This window comes from Papaver somniferum, chromosome 1 (assembly GCF_003573695.1).
Source record: "Papaver somniferum cultivar HN1 chromosome 1, ASM357369v1, whole genome shotgun sequence".
NCBI classification, from domain to species: Eukaryota; Viridiplantae; Streptophyta; class Magnoliopsida; order Ranunculales; family Papaveraceae; genus Papaver; species Papaver somniferum.
In genome coordinates, this window is record NC_039358.1 from 14,853,055 (window position 1) to 14,878,661 (window position 25,607).

General features: G+C 37.4%; 3 protein-coding genes across 4 annotated transcripts; 2 read left to right on the forward strand and 1 right to left on the reverse strand.

Annotated features, from left to right (window-relative positions):
• Positions 1-643: 643 nt before the first annotated feature.
• On the forward strand, positions 644-1,072 carry LOC113352340. Its single transcript, XM_026596186.1, has one exon. The coding sequence runs from the start codon at positions 644-646 to the stop codon at positions 1,070-1,072; it is 429 nt and encodes a 142-aa protein (XP_026451971.1).
• A 36-nt stretch (positions 1,073-1,108) lies between these two features.
• LOC113352400 (zinc finger BED domain-containing protein RICESLEEPER 1-like) lies at positions 1,109-1,988 on the forward strand. Its single transcript, XM_026596237.1, has 2 exons — positions 1,109-1,847; positions 1,969-1,988. Exons 1-2 carry the CDS (start codon positions 1,109-1,111, stop codon positions 1,986-1,988), a joined length of 759 nt encoding a protein of 252 aa, XP_026452022.1.
• Positions 1,989-21,312: 19,324 nt separating this feature from the next.
• LOC113279702 lies at positions 21,313-25,237 on the reverse strand. Of its 2 annotated transcripts, XM_026528375.1 has the most exons (8): positions 25,079-25,237; positions 24,765-24,822; positions 23,388-23,921; positions 23,005-23,257; positions 22,564-22,869; positions 22,371-22,472; positions 22,025-22,297; positions 21,313-21,943 (listed from the first exon to the last, which is right to left on the reverse strand). In XM_026528375.1, the coding sequence occupies exons 3-8, from the start codon at positions 23,918-23,920 to the stop codon at positions 21,548-21,550; spliced, it is 1,863 nt and encodes a 620-aa protein (XP_026384160.1). In that variant the 5' UTR covers position 23,921; positions 24,765-24,822; positions 25,079-25,237; the 3' UTR covers positions 21,313-21,547. The 2 variants fall into 2 exon arrangements, with proteins under 2 accessions (XP_026384160.1, XP_026384167.1); XM_026528382.1 differs by lacking the exon at positions 24,765-24,822 and having other exon boundaries at positions 25,079-25,225.
• Between the last annotated feature and the right edge of the window lie 370 nt (positions 25,238-25,607).

The following is a 25,607-nucleotide window of genomic DNA, read 5'->3' on the forward strand; positions in this document are numbered from 1 at the left end:
AACAATCAGAGGATTATAGCCATTAACAACATACACCCATGATTGAAAATCTCGAGCTTGAAGTAGGGATGGCCATTTGGCCCACCCAAACCCATCCCCGTGGGTACCCGCCCCTATTGGGTAGGGTTTTACCCGTACAAACGGGTTTGGGGTTGGGTATGGGTAATACCTAAAATTAATGAAGCGGGGATGGGGCGGGGATGGGATTCTAGGTCCCCGCCCCATACCCGCCCCGTACGTTCCCATTTTAGGATTTTAAATTTTTATTAATTATTTATATTATATTTAAACTAAGATATTATATTATATTATAAAAGAAAAGGTAAAAGTATAAGATATCATTAATTATTTATATTATATTTAAACTAAGAAATTATATTATATTATATTATAAAAGAAAAGGTAAAAGTATAAGATATCATTAATTATTTATATTATATTTAAACTAAAAAATTATATTATATTATATTATAAAAAAAACGTAAAAGTATAAGATATCATTAATTATTTATATTATATTTAAACTAAGAAATTATATTATATTATATTATTTAATTATTGTATTGATTATATTATATTATTTAAGCTTTCTTTATTATATATATTATATTACTTTATGTGTATATTACACAGTGATCCCAAAATGACAACTATATCCATACGAGGTGAATCCGAACAGTCTGAACACCATGTCGAGACAATTCCAAGTTCTCCAATGGATGATGACCATGGTGAAACTGCCGAGGCAAACATTACAGGTGATTGTGATAATGCCGAAGGTGAAATTGCTATAGTTTCAGGGAAGAAAAGATCCATAGTGTGGAACCACTTTGAAAAGAAGAAGATAAAAGGGGAAGACAAAGCAGTTTGCAAATATTGTCATAAACCATTAGGAGGAAAAAGCACAAATAGGACTAAGCATCTACACGCACACATGAAAAGATGTCCTCGACGTAAACAGCAAGACATAAGACAATCAATAATCACTCCGAGTAAAATAGTGACGGAAGAAGTCAGCTTAACACGTACAGTTTTGATCAATCGTTCGCTAGGAAGGAACTTGCTTATATGATAATCATACACGAGTATCCGTTTTCCATCGTTGAACATGTCGGATTTAGACGATATTCAAATGCGCTTCAACCGTTGTTTAAGGTGGTATCTCGGAGCACAATTAAAAGGGAACTCAACATACCTGATGCTTAATACTGCTATTAAGTATCAGAAGGTTTTTGCTCGACTAAAGCAACGTGAGCCACAGTATGATTGTTTGCCAGATGATGAAGATTGGTTGTTGGCAAAGGAAATGTGCGACAAACTTAAGATATTTTATACCTTCACAGAGAAGTTTTCCGGAGTAAAATATCCTACCACCAACCTTTTCTTTCCAAGTTTTTGTGATATTAGATTGTCATTAAATGAGTGGAAAAAATCTAAAGTTGGTGTGATTAAGGAAATGGCATATGAAATGATAGAGAAGTTTGAAGAGTATTGGTTTGTGATCAATGGAGTAATGGCCGTAGAAATTATGTTAGATCCAAGGTTTAAGATGAAATTGATTGAGTTTTATTTTCCACAAATTTATGGTCAAGCTTTTTCAAAAATCGAAATTGATCGAGTACGTGATTTATGCGTTGATTTGGCGACGGAGTATGAACTGAAAGTAAAATTTGCTGAAACATCTGTTAGCCAAAATGATTTGTCTTTCACTTCAGAGATGCATGGTTTTAACGATGACGTAGATCCTTTGGAAAAGTTTGATATGTTTGTCTCTAGTAATGCTCCTACTAGTACTGTTAAGTCAGAATTAACCAATTACTTAGAAGAAGATCTTTTACCTAGGATTGGTAATTTTGACATACTAGCATGGTGGAAGACAAATGGGATTAAATATCCAGTCTTGCAGTGTATGGCTAGAGATATTTTAGCGATTCCAGTTTCAACGGTAGCTTCCGAATCATCTTTTAGTACCGAAGGTAGATTTGTGAGTGTCCAACGTGATAGACTTCATCCAAAAACGTTGGAAGCTTTGATGTGCGCTCAAGACTGGCTATGGGATATGCTGAATGGTAATGAAATTCTCTTTTTATTGAAATGTTTTTTTTTTTACATTTAATACATCATTATGGTTATATGATACACTTTCTTATTTTGGCTAGGTGGATCAAAATTCGATGGTGAAACATTTTGGGAAGAAACTGAAGCAGACGATGAGGTGATCAACATGGAGGAAGATACTTGATAAGAAATAATTAAGAACTAAAATGAGTGATTCTAGTTTATAGACCAATTTGTTTTTCTTTGCTTATTTTACGATGAATTTATGAGTTTGAAATTTTAAATTATTATTATTATTATTGGTTGAACTTAGGTATTGATTATTAAATTAACTCATCATATTTGAGCTTAATGTTATGGGTAACCCGTAAAAAGCCCGTCCCGTACGGGTATTTCCCATACCCGCCCCGTCCCAGATCAAGCGGGTAATGGGGAGGGTGTGGGTTTTTTTTTTGAACGGGGCAGTGACTGGGATACAAGATCCCCGCCCATACCCGCCCCATGACCATCCTTATCTTGAAGAAAGGCACGCACATCAATTTTCCATCATAAGCAATTCAAGCCATCGAAGACTGGTGATACGTTTATAGAGATAACACTTCTGTCCATAGAGTCGGATCTCTACAAACACAGACTTATGAGGTCTTAACCGTATTTTCCTTCTCTGATACCAATTGAAAAAGCGGGGGTCTAACAACCACACCCAATATTTCGCTTAGCAATCTGTATGGACTAACTCCAATATACTTTCAAGAGAATCAACTAGAGAGTCAGACTCAATCTTAAGAAAAGTACATCTAAGAGTTATATCTATATTTCTCAATTCAATCTGCAATCAAACAAATAGGAATTTGCAAGCCCGATTTAATATAAGAAATAACTTGGACGGTATCAAAAACCAATATCCAAGTGTCAATCAATATAATCAACAACCAAAGGTTGGATTCACAATTGATTGAACTTACGCACAACCTATGATATTTCAATTATATAAACAAATATAATGCAGAAAAGAAATAACAAAGACACCAAATATTTTGTTAACGAGGAAACCGCAAATGCAGAAAAATCACGGGACCTAGTCCAGATTTGAACACCACGCTGTATTATTAGCCTACTCCAAATTAACTTCGGACTGGAATGTAGTTGAGCCCTAACCAATCTCACACTGATCAAGGTACAATCGCGTTCCTTACTCCTCTAAAACCACGTCTGATTCTGCGCACTTGATTCCCTTAGCTGATCTCACCCACAACTAAGAGTTGCTACGACCCAAAGTTGAAGACTTGATAAACTAATCTGTCTCACACAGAAAAGTATGTTGTATAGATAAATCTGTCTCCCACAGATATACCTATGAGTTTTGTTCCGTCTTTTGATAAATCAAGGTGAACATGAACCAATTGATAAACCAGACTTATATTCCCGAAGAACAACCTAGTAATATCAATCACCTCACAATAATCTTAATCGTACGGAAGCGAAACAAGATATTGTGGAATCACAAACGATGAGACGAAGATGTTTGTGACTACTTTTTATCATGCCTATCGAAGATTAAATCTCAAGCAAATCTTAGAGAATATAGTAATCAATACGATAAAAAACAACAAGATCAGAACACGCAACTACAGAGAAAATAGTTGGATCTGGCTTCACAATACCAATGAAGTCTTCAAGTCATTAACCTATTGGGTTTTGGAAAAACCTAAGGTTAAAGGAGAATCGACTCTAGTCGCAACTAGTATCACACAAGAGGTGTGGGGATTAGGTTTCCCAGCTGCTAGAGTTCTACCTTATATAGTCTTCAAATCAGGGTTTGCAATCAATGTTACCTTGGTAACAAAGCATTCAATATTCACCATTAGATGAAAACCTGATTAGACTCAAGCTAATATCTTTCAACCGTTAGATCGAACTTAGCTTGTTACACACAAAAGAAAAGTGACTTCATTTAGATATGAGTAACCGTACCTAAACATGTACACCTTGTTGTCCCAACAATAGTTAACCGAAGTTAGCCATATGAACACTTTCATATCAACCATATTCATCTTAACCATAACTAGTTCAAATGACTCAAATGAAACTAGTTATAGAGTTGTTCAATTGTTTATATTCTCATAGAAGTATACAAGACACAATTGAAGCAAAATCGATTTTGATTCACTCGAGTCAATTCATAAACATTATAGCCACGGTTTACATTAGATTGCACTCCTTATTATATAAATGTATTAGTTCATGAACAAACCGATTTTAGAACATAACCTACTCAAGTATGCAAAGGGTACGCATACCTAAGTGGCCGGACTAAGTTTGGGTTCGCCAGTATGCGAACGAGTACGCACACCTTCCAAACTCAGTTGAATTTCCGGAACACGCCAGTATGCATACCGGTATGCATACTAAGTTCCCGGACTTTCATTAACCAACCATTACGCATATGGGTATGCATACTATGGTTCCCGGACTTAGAATAACTTGCAACAGTTAGCATACAAGTACGCATACTATATATGCTACATTCAATCATGGTTAATTGTTCTAAACTCTCATTTCAATTGTTGAAACATTCTTAGAAGACGACAATAGTTGTCTCACACAAACTATTAGCTTCAAAGCAATTTTCAAGTGATCGAATGATCAGTACGAAACATTCCAAGTACACATCAAATGACTGTCTCAAACAAATCATGTAAGATGTTACAAAGAGATTTTCACATGATCATGTTTTGACTTTCGTCAAGGATATAAGATGAACTTGGTTAAAACAAAAGCTTAGCAACACATATTTCGAGAAATATGTAAGCGAGTTAAACTCAGCTCGAAATATCAAATGTGTATAATCGAAGTTTCTAGAGCTATACAATTTTTGCCTTAAATAGGAGACATAGTAGATATACTTTTGAGTGATAGATGAGTACAAGTCTCCACATACCTTTTGTTGATGAAGTTCCACAACCTTCCCTTAGTAGTTCTTCGTCTTCAATCGATGAACGCCGTGAAGTCTAATGCTCAACTACACTTTCTATCATAATCCGAGACTTAGCTATAAGTAGACTAGAAATCAGGACTTATAGTTTTGGAAACTAAACTTGACAAACAAGCTTGAGATAGCAACGCTTGTGATAGACACATTTTTGTGTCTACGTTGTCCTTAATTTCATGTATTGTTGGTACTCGATTTTTTATACTTATTATGGTATTTTATGTGTTTTTAGGTATTTTTGGAAATAAACATTCTTGGAAAAATCGGCTCGAAAAGTCGTCTAAAGCACCGGAAGGAACGTGTTATTCAGACTCTCACTTGTGGATAAGGGGCGCCCAAATGATAAGGGGTACCCAAAGGATATTTGCACCCAAGCAGCTGATCAGAGACACCCCTCATGGCATCTGATATTCTCACCCCAGGACCGGATAGGGGGCACCCATCTTCTTCTTCACGGGAAAGATATTTGGCGGGAAAAGAAATATCAACTCTGTGAGATTCTGGTCATGATATTATGGGGATATTTGTGTCTTTAAGACATGATTATCTTCTTACCATGATAGTAAGATTTTGTACGTGTCTTGAATGGAAGAAAATCGTATACTTTTGAATATTTTCGAAAACAGGGAAGGAATTATTCACAGAATTAATTGAAGATATTCTCTTCATTATTTGGTTCAATTAAATGAGAAGATTTGGATATACCATACAACTCAGAAGACGTGTGAAAATGGAAAGGAAATATTCCCGTGAAATACTTTCAGTAACTGCAAAGATATTTTGGAGTAATTGAGATGATTGTCGACCTAAGATTGGCTTCACAGTATAAATAAGAGTGTCTTGGGTATCAGTGTGGGGATGGAGAGTTTGGGGATCGTTTAGAGCAAACCCGGTTTAATCATTATTTTCTCCCATTTCATCACTTGTAAACACTTTTGAGAAATAAAAAATTATTCTGAGTGTGTTTCCAATATGCGGAGCTAAACCCAATCCTTGGGGCTATGGAGGAAGCCATTGTTTCGGTAAAAGTGATATATTTCTATTAATTAATTACAACAACTCTATTATGATTTTTGCATTGAACTAAAAATTGTTTATATGATTCTGATTAGTTAGGTGTATTTTCTCTTGATAGAATATGCTTGCTTTTGGGTTTTGATATTCTATGCTTGGATTAACATCTATTCTTTTGGAAATCTACATGTCTAGGCAATACTATTAGAATCAATTTGAATGTTGAGTTGCATAATTATTGTTTTATTAAGTCACTAATATCAACCAATGGTGGAATCCTAGCCCTATTTTCTCCATAATTTTCACAACATCTTTTTAAATTAGTTCGCTATTTTTATTTATTAAAAAAAAATCTAAAATCCGCTTTCACAAGTCTTGAACGAATCATACTACTACAACAACTTTGAAAAAACATTAAATTTTTGGCGCCGCCGACGCGGACTTGCTTTTAGGCTAGAGTTTTTAGATTTTTATTTTTTTAGGTTTTTATTTTTATTTTTTCTTCTTTACGTTTTTGGGTTTTTGTCTTTTTCTTTTAGATTTTGGAATTTGGAGCGAAAGAAAATTTTGCCAAAGCTTTTGGTGAATACTTAAAGACTGGAGTAAAAGGCAAAGCGAAAGGAGCGAAAGAAGAAGATTTTTTTTTAATAAAAAAAGAGAGAAAAAAAAAGAGAGACATTTTTATTTTTGTAGATTTTTTTTTTAGACTTTCTTTTCTTTTGCACTTTATATTTTTGGACTTTGGACTTTAAATTTTGGGACATTATTTATTTTAAACCCTACGGAAGGGTAGTTTAAATATAAACTGTTTGCAGAGAAGGACGGTGATTACGATATCACATCGGCCCCTCGGGTTCGTACATGACATAGGAGTCGTGGCCCGAGTCGACTACAAAGGTTCATCCCCCATATGGTACGGGAGGTAAGTTTGTCGAAACACTCGCGAATCCCTGTCAGCGAGTTACTGTCTTCCTTCGTATGCATATATGTTGAGGACTTGAAAACGGCTGCTTTAATTTCCTAGTAAAGGGCAAGGACTGGCCATACAAGATAAGGGTTCGGATTTCATCACCGTTCTCTTCTTTCCCGCCTTAGGAAAACGACACCAAACACGAACCTAAGCCTAAATTTTTGACTAGAACTAGACCGATAGGGTAACGAGCTTAACTGGAAAGTCATTCGAAAAATATTGGTTACTCTTTTAAGCATACTTCGAAGTTCTTGACGGTTTTTGTAAGTTGAATGCGTGACTGCGCCGCCTTGTAATACCGGTGAGGCCTTGGGTATCAAAGCTCCACCGAGCTTCCCTCGCCTCTATTCAACTTAATTTAACTCGGACTGATTTCAGAGGGGTTTGCTTAAATTGTAACGAATTTCCGTTCGAAGGATAAGAAGTCGGTCTAGAAACAATCTAAGTAGAGCCATCATGCTTTTTGTTTGCTAGAAATCAGTAGGTTTGCTGTGGTGGAGTCAGCCTTGTTTGTGTTTGCATAGAACATCCCTTCCTTTTTAGGGCTTTTCTTTTTGATTTTGTTTTTCTAGTGTATGCCCGAAGTTTTTAAACGGGCTTGGAAAAGAAACACTCTAGGTCGTTTGATTAGTGAAAAACCTAGTAGTTCTTCTTGTGAAGGCGGGAGCTCGAAGACTCTTCTTTTGAGAGCCCCGTTTTTGGAAACTTCAGTTTTGAGAATTTGTCTCTTTGTGAGGAAAGTACCCCTAGTACTCCTAGTATTTTGGTAGTGCCAGAAATGGCAACTTTGAAAGATTTGCTAAACCCAACTAGGACCTCTCGTCCGTCTTGTATCAAGTTAGCTGAAACCGAGGCAAATTATGAACTGAAACCTGGGACTTTACAGATGCTCCCGATGTTTTTAGGGAAGGAGAATGTTAGGGAATTTTAGGAAGTTTGTAGTACTCTGAAAATTAAAAACCTAAGTGATGATGCATTGAAACTTAGGTTATTCCCCTTTTCCTTAAAAGATAAAGCCAAATCTTGGCTGTATAGTTTGGACTCTGAGTCAATTGAAACCTATGACCAACTTACTTCTGCCTTTATACATAAGTTTTTCCCAAGGCATAAAACATCGTCTATTAGGACACAAATATGTACTTTTGCCTAACAAGAGGGAGAATCTTTATATAGGTACTTAGAAAGGTTCAATGACTTGATATCTCAATGTCCTCATCATGGTTTGGAGAAGGTTAGGTTAGTTCAGATCCTCTACGAGGGTTTAGATTATTCAACAACAACCATGGTTGAGTCCTTATGCACAGGTGGGTTTGAGAATAAAACTGTTGATGAAGCGATGACATTTTTGAATGAAATCGCCGATAAGACCCAACAATGGGAAAATAGTAGGGAACCCCAGAAAACAATTCTTCTAAGTAGAGGAAATGTTAATAGGGTAGAAGGATCTTATGAGTCAGATGCCAAAATAGCAGCTATAGCCAAAAGGTTAGAAGCCTTAGAATTAGGTCATTCTAGTGGTAGTAGTGGAAGAAATGAGCCTTTTTGGGAAGGCCATGTTGAAGAGCAAGCCAATGCTCTTTATAACAACACTAGGTTTGATAACCAACAGAAGTTTGACCCATATTCAGAAACCTATAACCCTGGCTGGAGAAACCATCCAAACCTTTCTTGGTCCAAGGGCCAGAATCAAGGTCAGTCTAGTAATGCTCAGGTTCCCCCAGGTTTTGGCTATACTAAGAATCCTTCAGCTCCGGCACAGTTTCAACCCTTCGGATAAGAAATATGAGTTTAGAAGAGTCTCTTGCTTTGTTAACTCGTAACACTGTGCAGTTTCAGCAATCTTTGCTCAAGGTTTAGAGAAAATAAAAAGAATGGTCAGGCTAACTCTCAGGCTATTTCCGAGTTGAAAACCCAGGTTAGTCAGATAAATGAGACATTGAGAGAAAAAGGAAAGTTTCCTAGTCAACCACAACCCAACCCTAGGGGAGTCCATCAAATATCTTTAGCTGGTGAGAAATCATCAAACCATGTGAACTCGATAACAACCCTTAGGAGTGGTAAAACGGTAGACAATAAGGTAGCCATGCCTAGTGGACATACTGTAGTTCCACCTTCTACTTCCCAAGAGGAGCCCGTAGAGGAAACTGAAACAGTCTCTAAGGATTCCCAAGAAATTCCTGATAGGTCTACCTTTGTGCCTAGAGCCCCATATCCACATTTGTTAGCCCCAACAAAGAAGGAGTCGACTTTCAACGAGATAATGGAAACATTTAAGCAGGTGAACATCAACATTCCGCTATTAGAAGCAATTAGGCAGATGCCTGCTTATGCCAAGTTCCTTAAAGATCTTTGTACACGAAAGCGTAAGCTTAATGTCCATAAGAAAGCTTTTTTAGCTGGTCAGGTAAGTTCCATTCTTCTGAACCAAACACCCCCTAAGTATAAGGATCCTGGATGCCCCACCATATGTTGTGCGATTGGTAATCACATGGTCGATAAAGCTTTACTTGACTTAGGAGCTAGTGTTAACTTACTCCCGTATCATGTATACACCCAGCTAGGTCTTGGTAAGTTGAAACCGACTAAAATGACACTACAATTAGCTGATAGGTCTGTCAAAGTCCCTCGTGGTGTCATAGAGGATGTTCTGATTGAGGTTGATAAGTTTATTTATCCTGTGGATTTCGTTGTTCTAGACACCCAGCCTGTTCAGGACCCAAGTCGTCAAATCCCAGTGATTTTAGGTCGCCCATTTTTAGCCACAGCTAACGCTGTCATCAACTGTAGGACTGGGCTTATGAACATATCCTTTGGTAATATGACCACTGAACTAAATGTCTTTAATGTTACTAGACAACCTTCTGAGAACGATGATTTAGAAGAAGTGAATATGATTAGCACTTTAGTTCAGGATTTGGTTCAGGATAATTGGCTTGACACTTTACTGGTAGATTCTTTAGATGATTTTGAGGAAACCATTCTCTTAGATCAGATATGTGATCAATCTTTAGAAGAAGCTCTTGAGTATTTTAAAGATTCTATGGACCCAGAAATTCAGGCAATAGTTTTAGGTTTTTCTGAGAATAATGATGACCCTAAGTTTGGGGGTAGAGAACTAGAAGAATCTCTTGAGTATTTTAAGGACTCTGAAGATCCGGAAATTCAAGAAATAGTTAGAGGTTTGTCTGTGAACCCTAAGTTCGGGGGTAGTGATGGTTCTTGTGATTGTATCGTATCCCTAATTAGAGTCCCTAACTTGGGACTCGAGCCTTGTACATCTGAGATATTACTTGAGTCTTTTCAGACTCCGCAACCCGATCCTCCTGATACTGTCCAGGAGGTAACCCAGGTATTAGAGACCCGTTTTTCGGATGAATCTATTTATCGACACACATATGAAGTTCAATTACGCGCGCAGATAAACCCAGTTGTCTTGACAGAAACCTTAGATGAGGACGTGCTCCTTCTTTTCATTTTTCTGAATCAGTGCAGTTGTCTCATACTGGTGTCAGCTCTATTTGGTCTTATGGACCCACAATTGTTTCGACTATTGATATATGACTTTGGAAGGTGACAATCCTTTTTGAGGTATTTGATGTCTAGCTAAAGACTTTAAATTTAGCATTTCCTGGGAGGTACTCATGCTTACGGTAATATCCTTCCTTATTTCTTTTTCCATCCATCAAGTGGTAACAGTTTCTTATTGTTCATGCATTTCATCTTTAGAACATTGAGGACAATGTTAGATTTAAGTTTGGGGGTGGGGAAGAAACTTTTTGTTAGCTCTTAGCTGCAACAAATAAACTCCAGAGCCTAGAAATTTATGCTTATTAAGGTTGGCACTAACCAATCTAAGTGGATGGGAACATCTTGGTTGTAGGAGTTGAGGAACCAATCTGATTAGATGGAAACATCTAAAGAGTCTATTCATAAAAGCACAGAGCTCAGGTGTTAGAATTAAAAAAAAACATGGTAGTTTCGCCATATCTCGTTGAATCCTAATCCTTCTGTTTTTATTTTTTAAGTGATTTGGTGGGGCACACGATTCAAGTTGTTACCTTTGCTAGGGTGGAATAGAGTGATTGAGATACCAACAAAAAAAAAAAAAAAAAAAAAGAAAAAAAAAAAAAAAGACCAGACCATTAGACCAACCGGAATAAATTCAATAAAGTCGACCACTGGTGCCCTTGTATATGCCAGTTGTGTTGACCTAGAGTTAGGTTTATCGACCACTGGTCCCCTTGTATATGCCAGATGTGTTGATATTAGTCAGACCGGTATCTCAGTCCATTAGGATAGGTTCACCTTGGCAGAGGCCTTCAGACAGATATGGGAAACACCGTTCACTTTTAACCATCTCTTTATCCATCTTCTTAATCTTTCCATGTGATTGGTTGACTCCGGTTATGATGTACAGAAACTATCTGAGTAGAGCTCTGTCACTTATATATGAATTTTAGTATGCTGAGTGCAAACTCGTGTACAACAATTGGAATTTCGCATCAGGGTACTTCCTCCTATAGTCAATGATTGTATGCCAACCAAGGAGATTCTTTAGTGCCTTCCAAGGTTCTGCGTAGATAGCTAGGGTCTGGAGTAAAGGTTTTGTGGGTACACCTCTGGTAAACCCCGGAGACACAACACTCCGCCACTAGGGCCACCTAGCGGTTTAACGGCTTGCTGCACGTGCTAAGTGTAGTCATTTTATTTTTAGATTTGCTCGAGGACTAGCAAATAATAAGTTTGGGGGTATTTGATAGACACATTTTTGTGTCTACGTTGTCCTTAATTTCATGTATTGTTGGTACTCGATTTTTTGTACTTATTATGGTATTTTATGTGTTTTTAGGTATTTTTGGAAATAAACATTCTTGGAAAATCGGCTCGAAAAGTCGTCTAAAGCACCGGAAGGAACGTGTTATTCAGACTCTCACTTGTGGATAAGGGGCGCCCAAATGATAAGGGGTACCCAAAGGATATTTGCACCCAAGCAGCTGATCAGAGACATCCCTCATGGCATCTGCTATTCGCATCCCAGGACCGGATAGGGGGCACCCATCTTCTTCTTCACGGGAAAAATATTTGGCGGCAAAAGAAATCTCAATTGTGTGAGATTCTGGTCATGATATTATGGGGATATTTGTGTCTTCAAGACATGATTATCTTCTTACCATGATAGTAAGATTTTGTACGTGTCTTGAATGGAAGGAAATCGTATACTTTTGAATATTTTCGAAAACAGGGAAGGAATTATTCACGGAATTAATTGAAGATATTCTCTTCATTATGTGGCTCAATTAAATGAGAAGATTTGGATATACCATACAACTCAGAAGACGTGTGAAAATGGAAAGGAAATATTCCCGTGAAATACTTTCATTAACTGCAAAGATCTTTTGGAGTAATTGAGATGATTGTCGACCTAAGATTGGCTTCACAGTAAAATAAGAGTGTCTTGGGTATCAGTGTGGGGATGGAGAGTTTGGGGATTGTTTAGAGCAAACCCGGTTTAATCATTATTTTCTCCCATTTCATCACTTGTAAACACTTTTGAGAAATAAAAAATTATTCTGAGTGTGTTTCCAATATGCGGAGCTAAACCCAATCCTTGGGGCTATGGAGGAAGCCATTGTTTCGGTAAAAGTGATATATTTCTATTAATTAATTACAACAACTCTATTATGATTTTTGCATTGAACTAAAATTGTTTATATGATTTTGATTAGTTAGGTGTATTTTCTCTTAATAGAATATGCTTGCTTTAGGGTTTTGGTATTATATGCTTGGATTAACATCTATTCTTTTGGAAATCTACATGTCTAGGCAATACTATTAGAATCAATTTGAATGTTGAGTTGCATAATTATTGTTTTATTAAGTCACTAATATCAACCAATGGTGGAATCCTAGCCCTATTTTAAAAAAAATCTAAAAATCCGCCTTCACAAGTCTTGAACGAATCATACTACTACAACAACTTTGAAAAAACATCAACTTACGAGTTCGACCGAGCAGTGCTCTAACACTGTGTGAAACCAATGACTACAAAGTTGCGGTCCAGTTTTTGAAAGTATTGATGGTAGTTTTTAGTTCAGGGTTAAAAATGTAAAACCCTATGTTTAATGCGCCGTATGCAAAAAGATTGAGCCATTTAAAAGTAATGAGTGTCCGGGCCTCTCTACTCATACATGTATTGAGCAACTCAGTATATTTATTCAGAATGGTGCATGTAGCAACAATCCCAAACATTATGTAAACTCTCGCCTACATTACTCATTAGTGTATGGTTTATTAAGTATTTTCCCATGCTATGTTCCCCAGCTGAACCCTTAGTATTGGTATGAGATGACAATTAATGTTCACTCGCAGCTGAGTAGCACGAATTTCCCTAAATATCAAAATTAAGGTCTGTATGAAAATGCTCAATCAAAAGACGCGCTAACTGTTCTCTGAAAATAAAAGAATTTTGTGTCAACACACATAATTTATTAAATTTATTCAATTTTGTGATAAATCACAAGATTCAAGTTAATGTGCAAACATTAGGTCTTTTGCGCCTTGTGCAAATATCTCGAACCCTATTGGTCGAGGTCAAACTTAGATAAACTGGGAACTAATCTGCCATGGAGCTAGTAGGAGCAAATTCCTACCAAAAAACGAGAAATAAAGAAAAAATGTGGCAAATGGGAGCGACAACAAAAGAGGTGCGGCCATGCCACATAACTGTCCGGTCCACTCCAACATGTGCCGATTGTGGCCGTTGGCCACGCTCCATGTTTCCCTTTCCTATCTCTTTTTATATCGACCAATCAGGTCGCTCTAAATGTGTCACACACATTTAGAATGAAGCCGGCCCCACATTGCTTGTCGGCCGTCTTTCCCATCGACCAATCAAGTCGCTTTAAATTCGCCAAACGCATTTAGAATGAGGCCGACCACACATTGATTTCCGTCCCTCTTTCCCATCGACCAATCAGATAGCTCTAAATGCGCCGTATGCATTTGGAATAAGGTCGGCCCCCTCTTTTTGCCATCGACCAATCAGATAGCTCAAAACCCGCCACACACACTTTTAATAAAGTTGGAAGTTGGTTGGTAGATGCACCTAATTCCATTAGGAACCCAATCTAGACGGCCCAAGTCAATCTCCAAAAAATCACGGCCGCACGGTTTGTCCACTTGATTTATTAATCTTAGTCGCTCCTAACGCGCCATAATAGGCATCACCATGCCACCTCAAGCAACGTGCCAACACCGCTGCTCCAAACCGCGCCTAGTGATTGTCGCAGACTCCGTGACGATTGGCTAGCCAACCTGCCAAATCGCTCCAGCGTGCCAATTGGCAGGCCATGCCATTTCGCGGCAGCAACATGCCAACGTGCCATAACAGCGCAGCTGCGTGCTAACCCAATTTTCGTTCATGGACAACGCCATAACAAATTCCAATTAGGGTATTCTGATTATAATACGACTCTTGTTCTAGTGGCATTAGTCGAAACCCTAATTCCTAGTCGTGGCCTAAATTATGCCGCTTCTGCCTTATAACATGCCAAAAGCCATGTGGGACCCAAAAAACCCTAAAAATGGCGCCATGCTATGGCCACCCATGGCTATACTTGTGCCTATGTTCGTTCCCACATTATGGCACTGCCATAATTCCTTTGACGCGGCCATGGCACTATCCGCACAAAAAATGTCACCGTGCCGCGACCACATGCCACACGTGCTAATTAGGTTTTTGGCATGCCAAACCATAATTTGGATAGGGCCGCTACGATAACCATGCCAAATAATGCCACCCATGGTATTAAGTTTGATACGACAACTAGAGCCAATATTGTTGAGCCATATTTGGACCTAACACCAATATGCCAAGATATAGTGGTCACGGCTATGCCAGACGCTATTTGCGCCACTATGCCACTGGCATGTGCCAATCGCGCTACTATACCACTGGCATGTGCCAATCGCGCCACCATGCCATTACCAGGTGCCAACGGGATGTGGCCATAATCAACGACCACCTTCTTTCATAAATTGCAATCTCGACCGTCCAGCTTCGCCACGGAATTAACCGGCCTATGATAAGTCTTAGGTGACCAACCAAGACTAACCTAATAGCGTTATACGCCATTTTCCTACATCAAGTCTCATGACTTGACTTGCCACACATGATTATCCGTCACCTAGCTGGCGTATGATTAATCATAATAACCAGGTCTTGCACACAAGACCCACTCAGCAATATGCTGCACATTTTCCATGAAAATACTCGAGACATCAAATATGTCACAAACTGGGGGATACTCATCAAGGTATTGGCCTGGCGGTTTACAGCGTGCGGCGTGTAACACACCCATTATAAGAAAGTGTCAGGAAAGTGGACAGTTAGTGGGGGCAAGAAGTAGTGGGTGTAAACTAACATGTTTCCCCTTATAGTAGGGACGTGGTTTCTAGCATTTACACATTACCCCACTTCTCCATCACTCAACCACTCCCACTTCCTACGAGATCATGGTGCGTTCAATTATGACTTGTATAAATAGGTTTCTTCCTATTTCGACCAACCAAGAGAGTTTTGGTTAACAACACAAGTATCCAGAAAAATACCAAGAAATGATAGCTTACATTCTGCAAGCCAGTTCCATATTCTGATACAAGTCATAAAATAGCCACACCTTGAGAGTTAACCATTCTGATCTCAACACCTTCTTCGTTTTCCTCTCTAAGATCAACCCTTCTCCTTCACTTTGTGACCGAAGCAAGACTGGAACGGAAATTTCTTGGTTTAGGACAGGATTGTACAAATTGATCTCTCGAATCTAAAGTACTCCCATGCAGTGCATTTGTTTAGGGTTTAGATTCGTTTCTCGGCGGCACACACAAATTTATCAAAACTAGCAGAATCAGTTTTTACCCATAAACAGAAACATAACATACTTACATGTTTTGGTACACCGCGAGCTATAATTAGTGATGGAGGCCCACACTTTTGTGATAGACCCTTTGCGCGTTCAATGGAAGAATACAATATTGCTCACAAAGTAGATATCCCATACCATCCACAAAGTAGTGGTCAGGTAGAGGTATTCAATAGGAAAATTAAAATATTCTAGAGAAAACAGTGAATCTTAATAGGAAAGACTGGTCTTCGAGGCTTATTGATGCCTTATGGGCTTACCTACCGCGTTTAAAACCCCCATTGGAAATCACTTTATCACCTAGTATGTGGCAAGTCATGTCACCTGCATATTGAATTAGACCATAGAGCCTATTAGACTGTAAAACTGGTTAATTTTCGCTTGATAAGGAAACAGAAATCTCCAGCTCAATGAGCTGGAAGAGATTCGTAGAGATGCATACAATAGTGCTAAGGAGTATAAGAACAAAATGAAACTTGTGCATGATAGAAATATTTTACAAAAGTCATTTTCTCCAGGTCAAAAAGTTCTTATGTATGATACTCATTTGTATCTATTTTCAGGGAAGTTACGCTCTCGGTGGAACGGTCCTTTTGTGGTCCTCACTGTTTTTCCATGATGTTGTTGATATCGAGACATTGAATGGTACGTTTTTGTTCCTCAAAAGTTCACGGTCAGATACTGAAGCCCTTTTTAGAGTCTTTTCCTGCATGTGATGTTGAGGAGGTCCTCCGGAGGATCCTGTTTACCTTGATTGACCATCAAGGAGGTTTGTTGTACATTAGTAGTTTTTTTATAGGTTTTTGTTATTCATATTTTTAGGTTATTATTTTCTTTCTTGTTCGGATTGATACGCTTCATCGGGGTTATCTTTCTAACTTATCTCTTTATTTATTCCCCTTGTTACCTATTTTTTTTTTACAAAAATGATACATCCACCGAGATTCTACACCGCAAGAAGAACCATGATGAACTGTGTGAGAGGTGGGGAGGGGACCACTCCTTATCCCAATGTTTAGAGCCGCTCACGGGCCGTTGGATTCCCCCGAAGTGCACTTTGCAGTGCAAGTCTTCGGTAGGTGTATCATTGCTGTCTTTTTTATTGTTTTTTATTAGAAACATTGAGGACAAAGTTAGATTTATGTTTGGGTTAAGGGAGAAACTTTTAGTATTTATTTGCAATAATGAAACTCCAAAATTTAGAAACTTGTACCAATTCAGGATAACACTAACTAATCTAAGTGGACTGGAAAACTCTTGGTTGTAGGAGTTGAAATACCCAGCTAAATGGTCTATTAATAAAATGACAAGGATCAGGTGTTAGAAATAACATGATAGTTGTCATAATATATTGAAGTTGTCACCATATCACCTTATGTTTTTACTTTTGCCAATTTATGTGTTTTTGAAAGTAATTTGGTGGGGCACTAGTATCACCTTGTTGTCGCCGCTGGGATAAAGTATATTGTATGAGATCAAGCCCCATTTTCGTATTTTAGTTATTTAGACGACTAAAAAGAAAATAGGGTCTCGAGATTTGGGTAACAATATGTGTGTTCTCCCTGTCTTCGTCTCATAAGCAAGAGTGTAGTGAAGAACCCATAGGAACTATCATGCAATCTGCTGAAAGAGAGCATGCGCTTGGATTCAAAGGGTCTAATCATGTTGTCAATTCTTTCATAAAAAAATAATCTATTATTCGATAAATAAATCAACCACTGGGGACCTTGTATATACCAGCTGAGTTGATACTATAATTAGGATTCAAACAGTGGCTGCGTATTTAAATCCATTAGGATTCATCTTGGAATTAATGTTCATACATATATTCAGGGAAACACCGTTTACCTTAGTCAATATTTACACACCTTTATCTCCATATCCATCTTCTTATACATGATTATGGTTTGTTAGATTCCGAGTATTCTGACCTATTGTACGACTATCTAAGTAGAGCTTTGTTTTCTTATATATGAATTTTAATACGCTTGAGTACAAACTCGTGTACATTAATTGGATTCAAAACTGGGTAATTCCTCCTATCGCTAATGAGTAAGCAAGCCAACTAAGGAAATTGTTTAGTGTCGTTCCTAGATTCTTTATAGGTATCAAGGGTTTGAAGTAAAGGTTTTGTGGGTATACATCTTGTAGATCCTCTCGAAACAATACTCGGCCACTAGGGCCACCTAGGGGTTCAAAGGGATTCTTTGTAGGTATCGCGATGCCTGCGACAGTGAGTTAGTGTTTTTATTTTCTGAGATTATATTTGCTTGAGGACTAGCATATAATAAGTTTGGGGGTACTTGATAGACACATTATTGTATCTGATTTGTCTCAATTTTATATTTTATTAGTGCTCATTTTGTACTTATTATGGTATTTTATGTATGCTTAGGTGTTTTTCAGGAGGAAACATTTTTGGAAAGACCGTCTCAAAAATACCTAAAAGCACCAGAAAATTTACTGAAGGCACCACAACTTTGGACAAGCTCCCCGCCCCCACACACACACAGAGAGAGCTAAAGGCACCCCACACAATGGGTTAAGGCACTCACCTTATTCATGGGTTAAATAAGTTTTTGCGGGAAATGATTATTCTCACCTACGAATTCTTCAGAGACAATTTTGGACGAGATTTTCATGGTGATTCTCTTAACTTAGGTTATAGATTCGTGTTTCAATAAAACAGGGTGGGTAATTGGATTACTCACGTAAAAAGAAGAAGATTTACATATATTCCACGATAAACAGGTAAGGAGTGTTTCTCGGGTATTTAGTTTATTTCTGGAAATTACGTGAGGATCGAGAGAAGATATACTCTCTAGGATATATTCTATTGATTAAGAGAGATTTTACCGCTCATTCACGCGTAGAGAAGAGAAGAAAAATAAAATATCCTTGTGATATGGCAGAAGGAGTAAAGAGGAGATCTTTGCATTTACTCGAGATATTTTGAGGTCCTGTGGTGTATAAATAGGTTGTTGGAGTCACAAAGGATTAGAGTTGAGAGCTAGTTACGAAGAAATAAAGAGTTGCATAGAAAGTTTTCTGCCACTACTGAAGAACATCAAGAAAACACTGCTAAGAACAGTGATTATAACAGTTTTATTTGCAACATTTATTTTCAGACTACGACATTTAAGTTGTAACGGTGAGTCTGTAACACCTGTAAAACGTTGCAAACTCGTTGTTTTCATTATTTTCTCTCATTTAAATCTTTGCTAACAATTTTTAACCATGAATAAATATTTTGCGAGGTTGTTTACCATAATGAGCTAATTTTCACGTAACCAAAGCGATGGAAGAGAACCCATTAAATATACAGAGTCTGTCTGATTATTAGTGAATTGAGATTTAACCAGAGAGTAAAATATATCCCAGAGAGTAAGCATATATATTTACATCTCATTGACCTTGACGGGTAATTAATTTATTTCCTCTGGCTTTATTACTTATTCACTTAATCATTGTTTCTGCAGATTTTTAATCCGATTGCATGATTTAATTTCCTAATTATTTGTCATTCAATTTAATAGGTTATACTTTATTCAATCAATTGAAAATTTATGCTTAATGGGTACAAATAATATTTGAGAGTCTGTCTGATTATTAGTGAAATGAGATTTAAAAGGACTTAAAAGGTGGCTAGATTTTTGGAATCTTTATAGTATCATTCATGAGTAGTATTAGAATCTAGAGTCTTTGTTGTTGTTAAAATCTTGATATCACTTTCAATTGAGTTTTTTTTTAATTTTAGTATTAAAAAATAAGTCTAAAATCAATCTTCACATGTCTTGAGCGAATCCTTTTTACCACTTCTAAAAAACCCGTCATTAAACTACAACAATTTCTACCGAAACCAAAAGCCATCAAAATATGATTTAAAATCCCAATTTACCTTGTTAAAAGCTTTCGACATGCCAATTTTAACTCCAAGTCCCCCATTCTTATTTTTCATCTTTTTAAGGAATTGCTCCATGTAATATCACTATATCGTGTGTATTTGTTTTGAGGGAATAAATGCATACTGGTATGATGATATCATTCTTTATATATGTGTTTTAAGTCTGTTAGCCAACATGTTAGAGGGAATTTTATATGGAGTATTACTTAAGCTTATGATCTAAAGTCATTATTTGACCATGGCGCCATGGGAACTAGACACGTAATTTTATAAGATGTTATTTTTGTTTAATTATATCATATTTATTTGTAAAATAAGCTAGGGTTACGAGGATAATTTGCATATTCATTTTTATGAACCTGGAACCAAGAGTACGACCCATAATTTTAGGGTCATATGAATGATTAATTCTCACGGTAAAGTCAGTAAGTTTGTCCAAGATTCCCTCTTCTAAAAACTCTCAATGACAGATCTCTCCGTCTAAAAAAAATTCTTGCTCAGGTCTGCTCCCAACTTCAACCCATTTTTAATCACTTCTTCTTCTTCTTCTTCTTCTTCTTCTTCTTTGTGATCTGATTACAACTTATTTCTTCTTCTTCTTTGTGATCTGATTACAACTTATTTCTTAAATTTCGGTTCTGACTCTGAGTTATTCAAATTAAACCCAATTTTATTTTATTATTTCTTCTTTGATCTAAGATATTAGATGTTATTAGTTTCTTTCTTAGTGCATTGACTCGGGGATCTTTATATCAACTGTTTTTACAATCAGTTTGATGAAGAAGATTAAGTTTACAGCAACAAGCTTTTTACCAAAGACGCCAGCAACAACATTTACTTCAAGGACACCAACAAATCATTACAGAAGACCAATGATGAGATCTCTGACTGTTTCTGATTCAAGATAACCGATTCAGCTTATCTTTGTTTCCGTGTTTACGTAAAAAAAAACCTCGAAAAATAGTTGGATCTTTGGATCCTAATATAATATCTCTCATGATTGTGGAGTTGTTAATTAGTTTGGATAAGTGACTATTCATCCGAACATGGCCATTTAAACTTGTTCTATTAGTGTTACTTATGGAGCTATGATGGATGGAACTCTCCGTCAAAATAGGGTCTGTAACCGGTTTGTTCAGTGCTTGGTTTGTTTCTGTTGTTTGTTGTCTGTTTGAACTACTGAAAACTGCAGGAAATCATGTAACAAGTCCTTAACCCATGATTTATAAAGGGGGATACCAATTCTACTAAGTGCTGACACCGTCTCATATAGGACAAAAAAATCCCACCGATCCTGACTGTTGGATCAATGAAATGGTATCAGCACTTAGTACGACTGGTATCCCGCTTTATAAATCGTGTTGTAACCCGTTTCCGATTTCAACTCGGGTTATTATTATCAATATAATTAAAGTTTTTCGGAGTAAAAAAAACAAAAAAACAACACGTAAGCTTGTCCAAGAAACTGACTAAAAGAACACGCAGATCCAGGGTATTTCAAACAAGAACACAGTACATAGCTGTTAGCTAAAGATGAAACTACAACTGAACATGGAATATATCTAATTACATACTCTAATAAGCTCCATATCTCCTAAGTATGGAGACTAAACTCAGCAACGCTCCATATTTCCCAAGTTTGGAGACTAAACTTAGCAACAAATTGTATGAAACCAAATACATTCAACTTATCTTGGCTGCAACCGTGACCCAAACCATATCACCCATCCACCTTCAACAAAACCTGCTAAAGTATAATGATGATCTCCTTGAGGAGGATCTGGTACTGGAGCAGATACATCGACAACAGTCTCAATCATTACCTTTTTCTCACCAGGTTGTACCCTTCTCCCGTTGCACATTTCACCTTCCTTTCCAATCACTGTGTACCCGGTTGCAACTGTCTTGCCTTCCCTATTCAACAGATTGACATTTTGTTTTCCGACACCTCTATAACTACGATTAACATTGTCACGCACCTCTGCAGCAATGGTTGGAGTAGTTTCTTGTGCAGTCGCCTCTGCGTCAAAGGTTGAAGTGGTTTCTTGGGCAGTCGGGGGACGGCTTAAAATTTCAGCTACAATCTGTCACACAATAAGTGGAACATTTAATCTAAGCTCATGAGAGGTTATGTCTGAAGGTAATTACAAAAAATGCAGGCACACCTTAACCAATCCTTCTACACGACTTGAAAGATTGGCAACCATGGCAGCAATAGGAGCATCGCATTTGCTAACTTCACTTTCCATGATAGAGGTTGCTAGGCATGCTTGTACAGCACGCTTCTTAGACACACAGGAGGAATAAGCACGTAAATGTGCTCTACTGCCATCTGGCCCAAAGACCTCGGCTACTGCATCTGAATCAAAACTCAGCTGCTTGCCAGATCCTCCTCCATTCAAGCGTTTCCTCTTTTCATTAGCAGCCTTAAGTTGTTCCTACAATAAAGCATATGTAACATTAGCTGAAAGAATAAACTACGAGTTCAACGGTCATTTAATTAACACTCACATATTTTTCAACTGCGGAAGGATGGACAGTCCCATCACTCTTTTCATGGCCCTTCATCCAAACATCTGGGCGCCCATCAAGAACTATTCCCTCCTCTTTTTCCTGTGCATGCATTTTTTATTTGGTTGTAAGATAACATCAAACATATAGGTTCTTAGCTTCAAATCAAAATAATGTGATCTTAAGCACGTACAAGAATATAACATTTGTTCACATAGGAACGCCTCCCAAGAGTATGGCGAATCGTGCTTTTCTTAATGTTCTCTACATTCTTTGCACGTTTCTCCTTAGCAACTTCTTCAAATTCATTTGCGACAAAAGCTTTCCAAACATCAAGCTTAAAACCACTTGGACACTTTGCTACAACCTCTTCCTGGTTAGTTGCATCTTTTATATACTGTTTACGTAAGTCATATTTGTATCTTCTGTACTTTGCCGGGAAGCTTTTCTCGAGGTAGGGGCGGACATACTGGGAAGGAGCATTGAACTCATATTCCATCTAACACAAAGGGGATTAGTTGTTAAAAGACAATAATTTTTGTAAAGTACTTTCAGAAACTCCTTTTTTACTTTCGTATATTCAAAAACAAAAACAAAACAAAAAAAAAATTATTAAAAAGATAAAGGTACAAACCAGCAAGGCATTCCAAACATCATCCTTGAATGTTTCCGGGACGAGCCTCCAATCTGTATAATTTATTGGACAATGATGTCGAACAAGTTCTCCTATACGAGTGGAAAGTTTCTCTGCATGTTCCCCTACAGGTCTTCCAGCAACATCAACAGTGATGAAAACTTTTGGGTTCCTACTAATACTTGCATTAGTCTGCAATATCGGAGAGGCTGGAATTTCTGACAAACCAGTACTATTTTGATCTGTTTCCATTCTGTACAATAAAATCGGAATTATTAAACAAGCCAAATAACAATTTTGTCGAAACTAAAAGTATCAAATATAAGATATCCAAGACGATTATTTTGTAGGGTAAAGGTTCCTCACTAGCTAATTGCTTATACCTATCAGGATTGAATGGTTCTTCATAAGTCGTTCGCGTCTGATTGGTGTCATCTATATGAACATCACCATCTGCTCCCCCTTCACACACTTCAAATGGTTCTTCATAAGTCGCTCGCGTCAGATTGGTATCATCTATATGAACAGCACCATCTGCCCCCCCTTCATGCACTACAATTGCAGCATCAATGAAGCTCTCCATGCCAGGCCCTGCATCCTCTGTGTTTTGTTCATGGTGGTTTTCTTCTTGTGATGGATCTTCCCCTGAATAATCACTACTATCACTCGTGGACTTCTCACCATGAAGAGCCCATATACGATAAGACTTGTCGATACCCTTCTCAAGCAAATGTTGTCTAACTACGGCAATCCTGAGATTTTTCTTATTTCGGCAACGAGCACATGGGCAAGCACACGTTTTGTTTGAAGAACCGTATGTTGTTGCAAACTGTATAAAATATTTAACCCCATCCCGATACACTTTACTGAATATATCAGTTTCGTCCATCCAGTCTTTCTCAATTATCGGTGTCATTCTACAATAAAACAACATATCGATGAATATGCACTAGAAAAAAACCAAACACCAAATTTCAAGGTAATCTACATGATAAGATCGTATTTATCCCAGACTCAGCCGTAAACTCTATATCTTTAGTTTATTCCTCTTCATCCTTACAAGTGCACTCTAAGAGGCCGAGTATAAGAGCAGTCAGGTATGGATCTAGAGTTAAAAGACAATACCCCAAGGGCTGCTGCCTGATAAAAAGACTTAGCGGTGATGCACATACCACATTAGCAAACTAGCAAGGAATCAAGTATTTGACGAGGTTAAAAATCCTGCCACATGAGTATATACGGATGAACCCTAACCATCCAAGCAAACCTCAATTAATAAATTTAATCATGTAACCATAAAATCCTAGAATAGTTACACCCAGGTGTCTGTACATGTGATATCATCATATATCTAGTCTATAAGGTTCATCCATTCATATAGATTCATGTCTTTGTAGATTTGTAGGGACTTTAGAAATGACTTGCGTCAGTTTTCCAGTGATTGTGGCATACACATCAACTTGACTAATCCAATTTGCTTGTGATTTGAAAAACCCTTTTTATTTACTCAATAGAAACGAGATTGGGGTACAAGTTTGAACTTATAAATTTTCAATGAGGGTAATCCACATGTTAAGAGAATACGTCACCAGAAAAGAATGCACTCAGTCAATTCCAAGTAGCCTTATAGCGCAGCAACTAGATCAGCAGGGTCGTTTTCTGGTTGAGTTTGTATGCACACTGTTGTGTTTCTAAGTTACAAATCCTAACAAGCAAACGAATACATATAAACTTAACCGCATCAGAGTTCGAAGGTAAACCTTAGAATATTTGGCAACCTAAAACAGTTGATCTTCCTTATAGAATCACCTAAAAGGCCTGCAACAACATAAAATGTTTCGCATTACTAACTAAGCTACTGCAAATAACTTCAATCATAACTATCTAATATGCAAAGTATATTTCAGTAACATGATTTTAAATTGTATGAGTACTTAATTAATTTAGGGCTTCTTCTTCCAAAAAAAATATGAACTTCAAAACCCTAACTTTTCCTATTTCTTTGATTCAAAGAGAATAATGGGATAACGAGTTGAAAAATATACATCGAGAGAAAAAATATGAATGAAATTACCTTTTGAAGAAGTGATTACAGAAGGAACACTTGACAGCAACCAGGAAAAGGCGCCGGACTGAAACGCATAAAGGAACGGATGAGAGCGATTTTTGTAGAAGATAGATCTAGAACGGTATTGGTTATGGGCTGACTTCTTCTCACTCTTATCGAACTAGCCATAGATGCGTGCTAACCATGCACCGTACCGTAAGAAAACAATTTTGGGACATTTATCTACCCTTTCTAACTTTAGTTAATACACAAACACCCCAAAAAAACACAACTCTAAAACGGTTCCTCCTCTTACATCGGGTGGGAACGACCTTCCCGAGATTTTTTTTTTTTTTTTGGAAATCACATCTCAGTTCATTCAAACCAAAATGGTGATTATAAGATTGTTTATAAGATTATCAAAAATACAAGACGATCAAAACCCAAATAACACCAATTACAAATATATCGCAAAGAGAAAGAGCCAAGAACCGCAAAGATATCAATTTTTGTACCAGCAGTATAATGATGGTGTGAACCGGAATCAACTCCGACC

Coding starts and splice junctions, on each gene's coding strand:
- LOC113352340 (XM_026596186.1), top strand. CDS start 644: ATGACAACTATATCCATACGAGGTGAATCCGAACAGTCTGAACACCAT.
- LOC113352400 (XM_026596237.1), top strand. CDS start 1,109: ATGTCGGATTTAGACGATATTCAAATGCGCTTCAACCGTTGTTTAAGG. Junction 1,848..1,968: donor AGATCTTTTACCTAGGATTG/GTAATTTTGACA, acceptor ATCATCTTTTAG/TACCGAAGGTAGATTTGTGA.
- LOC113279702 (XM_026528375.1), bottom strand. CDS start 23,920: ATGACACCGATAATTGAGAAAGACTGGATGGACGAAACTGATATATTC. Junction 22,298..22,370: donor CTTCCGCAGTTGAAAAATAT/GTGAGTGTTAAT, acceptor GCTTTATTGTAG/GAACAACTTAAGGCTGCTAA. Junction 21,944..22,024: donor GTGTAGAAGGATTGGTTAAG/GTGTGCCTGCAT, acceptor ATTGTGTGACAG/ATTGTAGCTGAAATTTTAAG.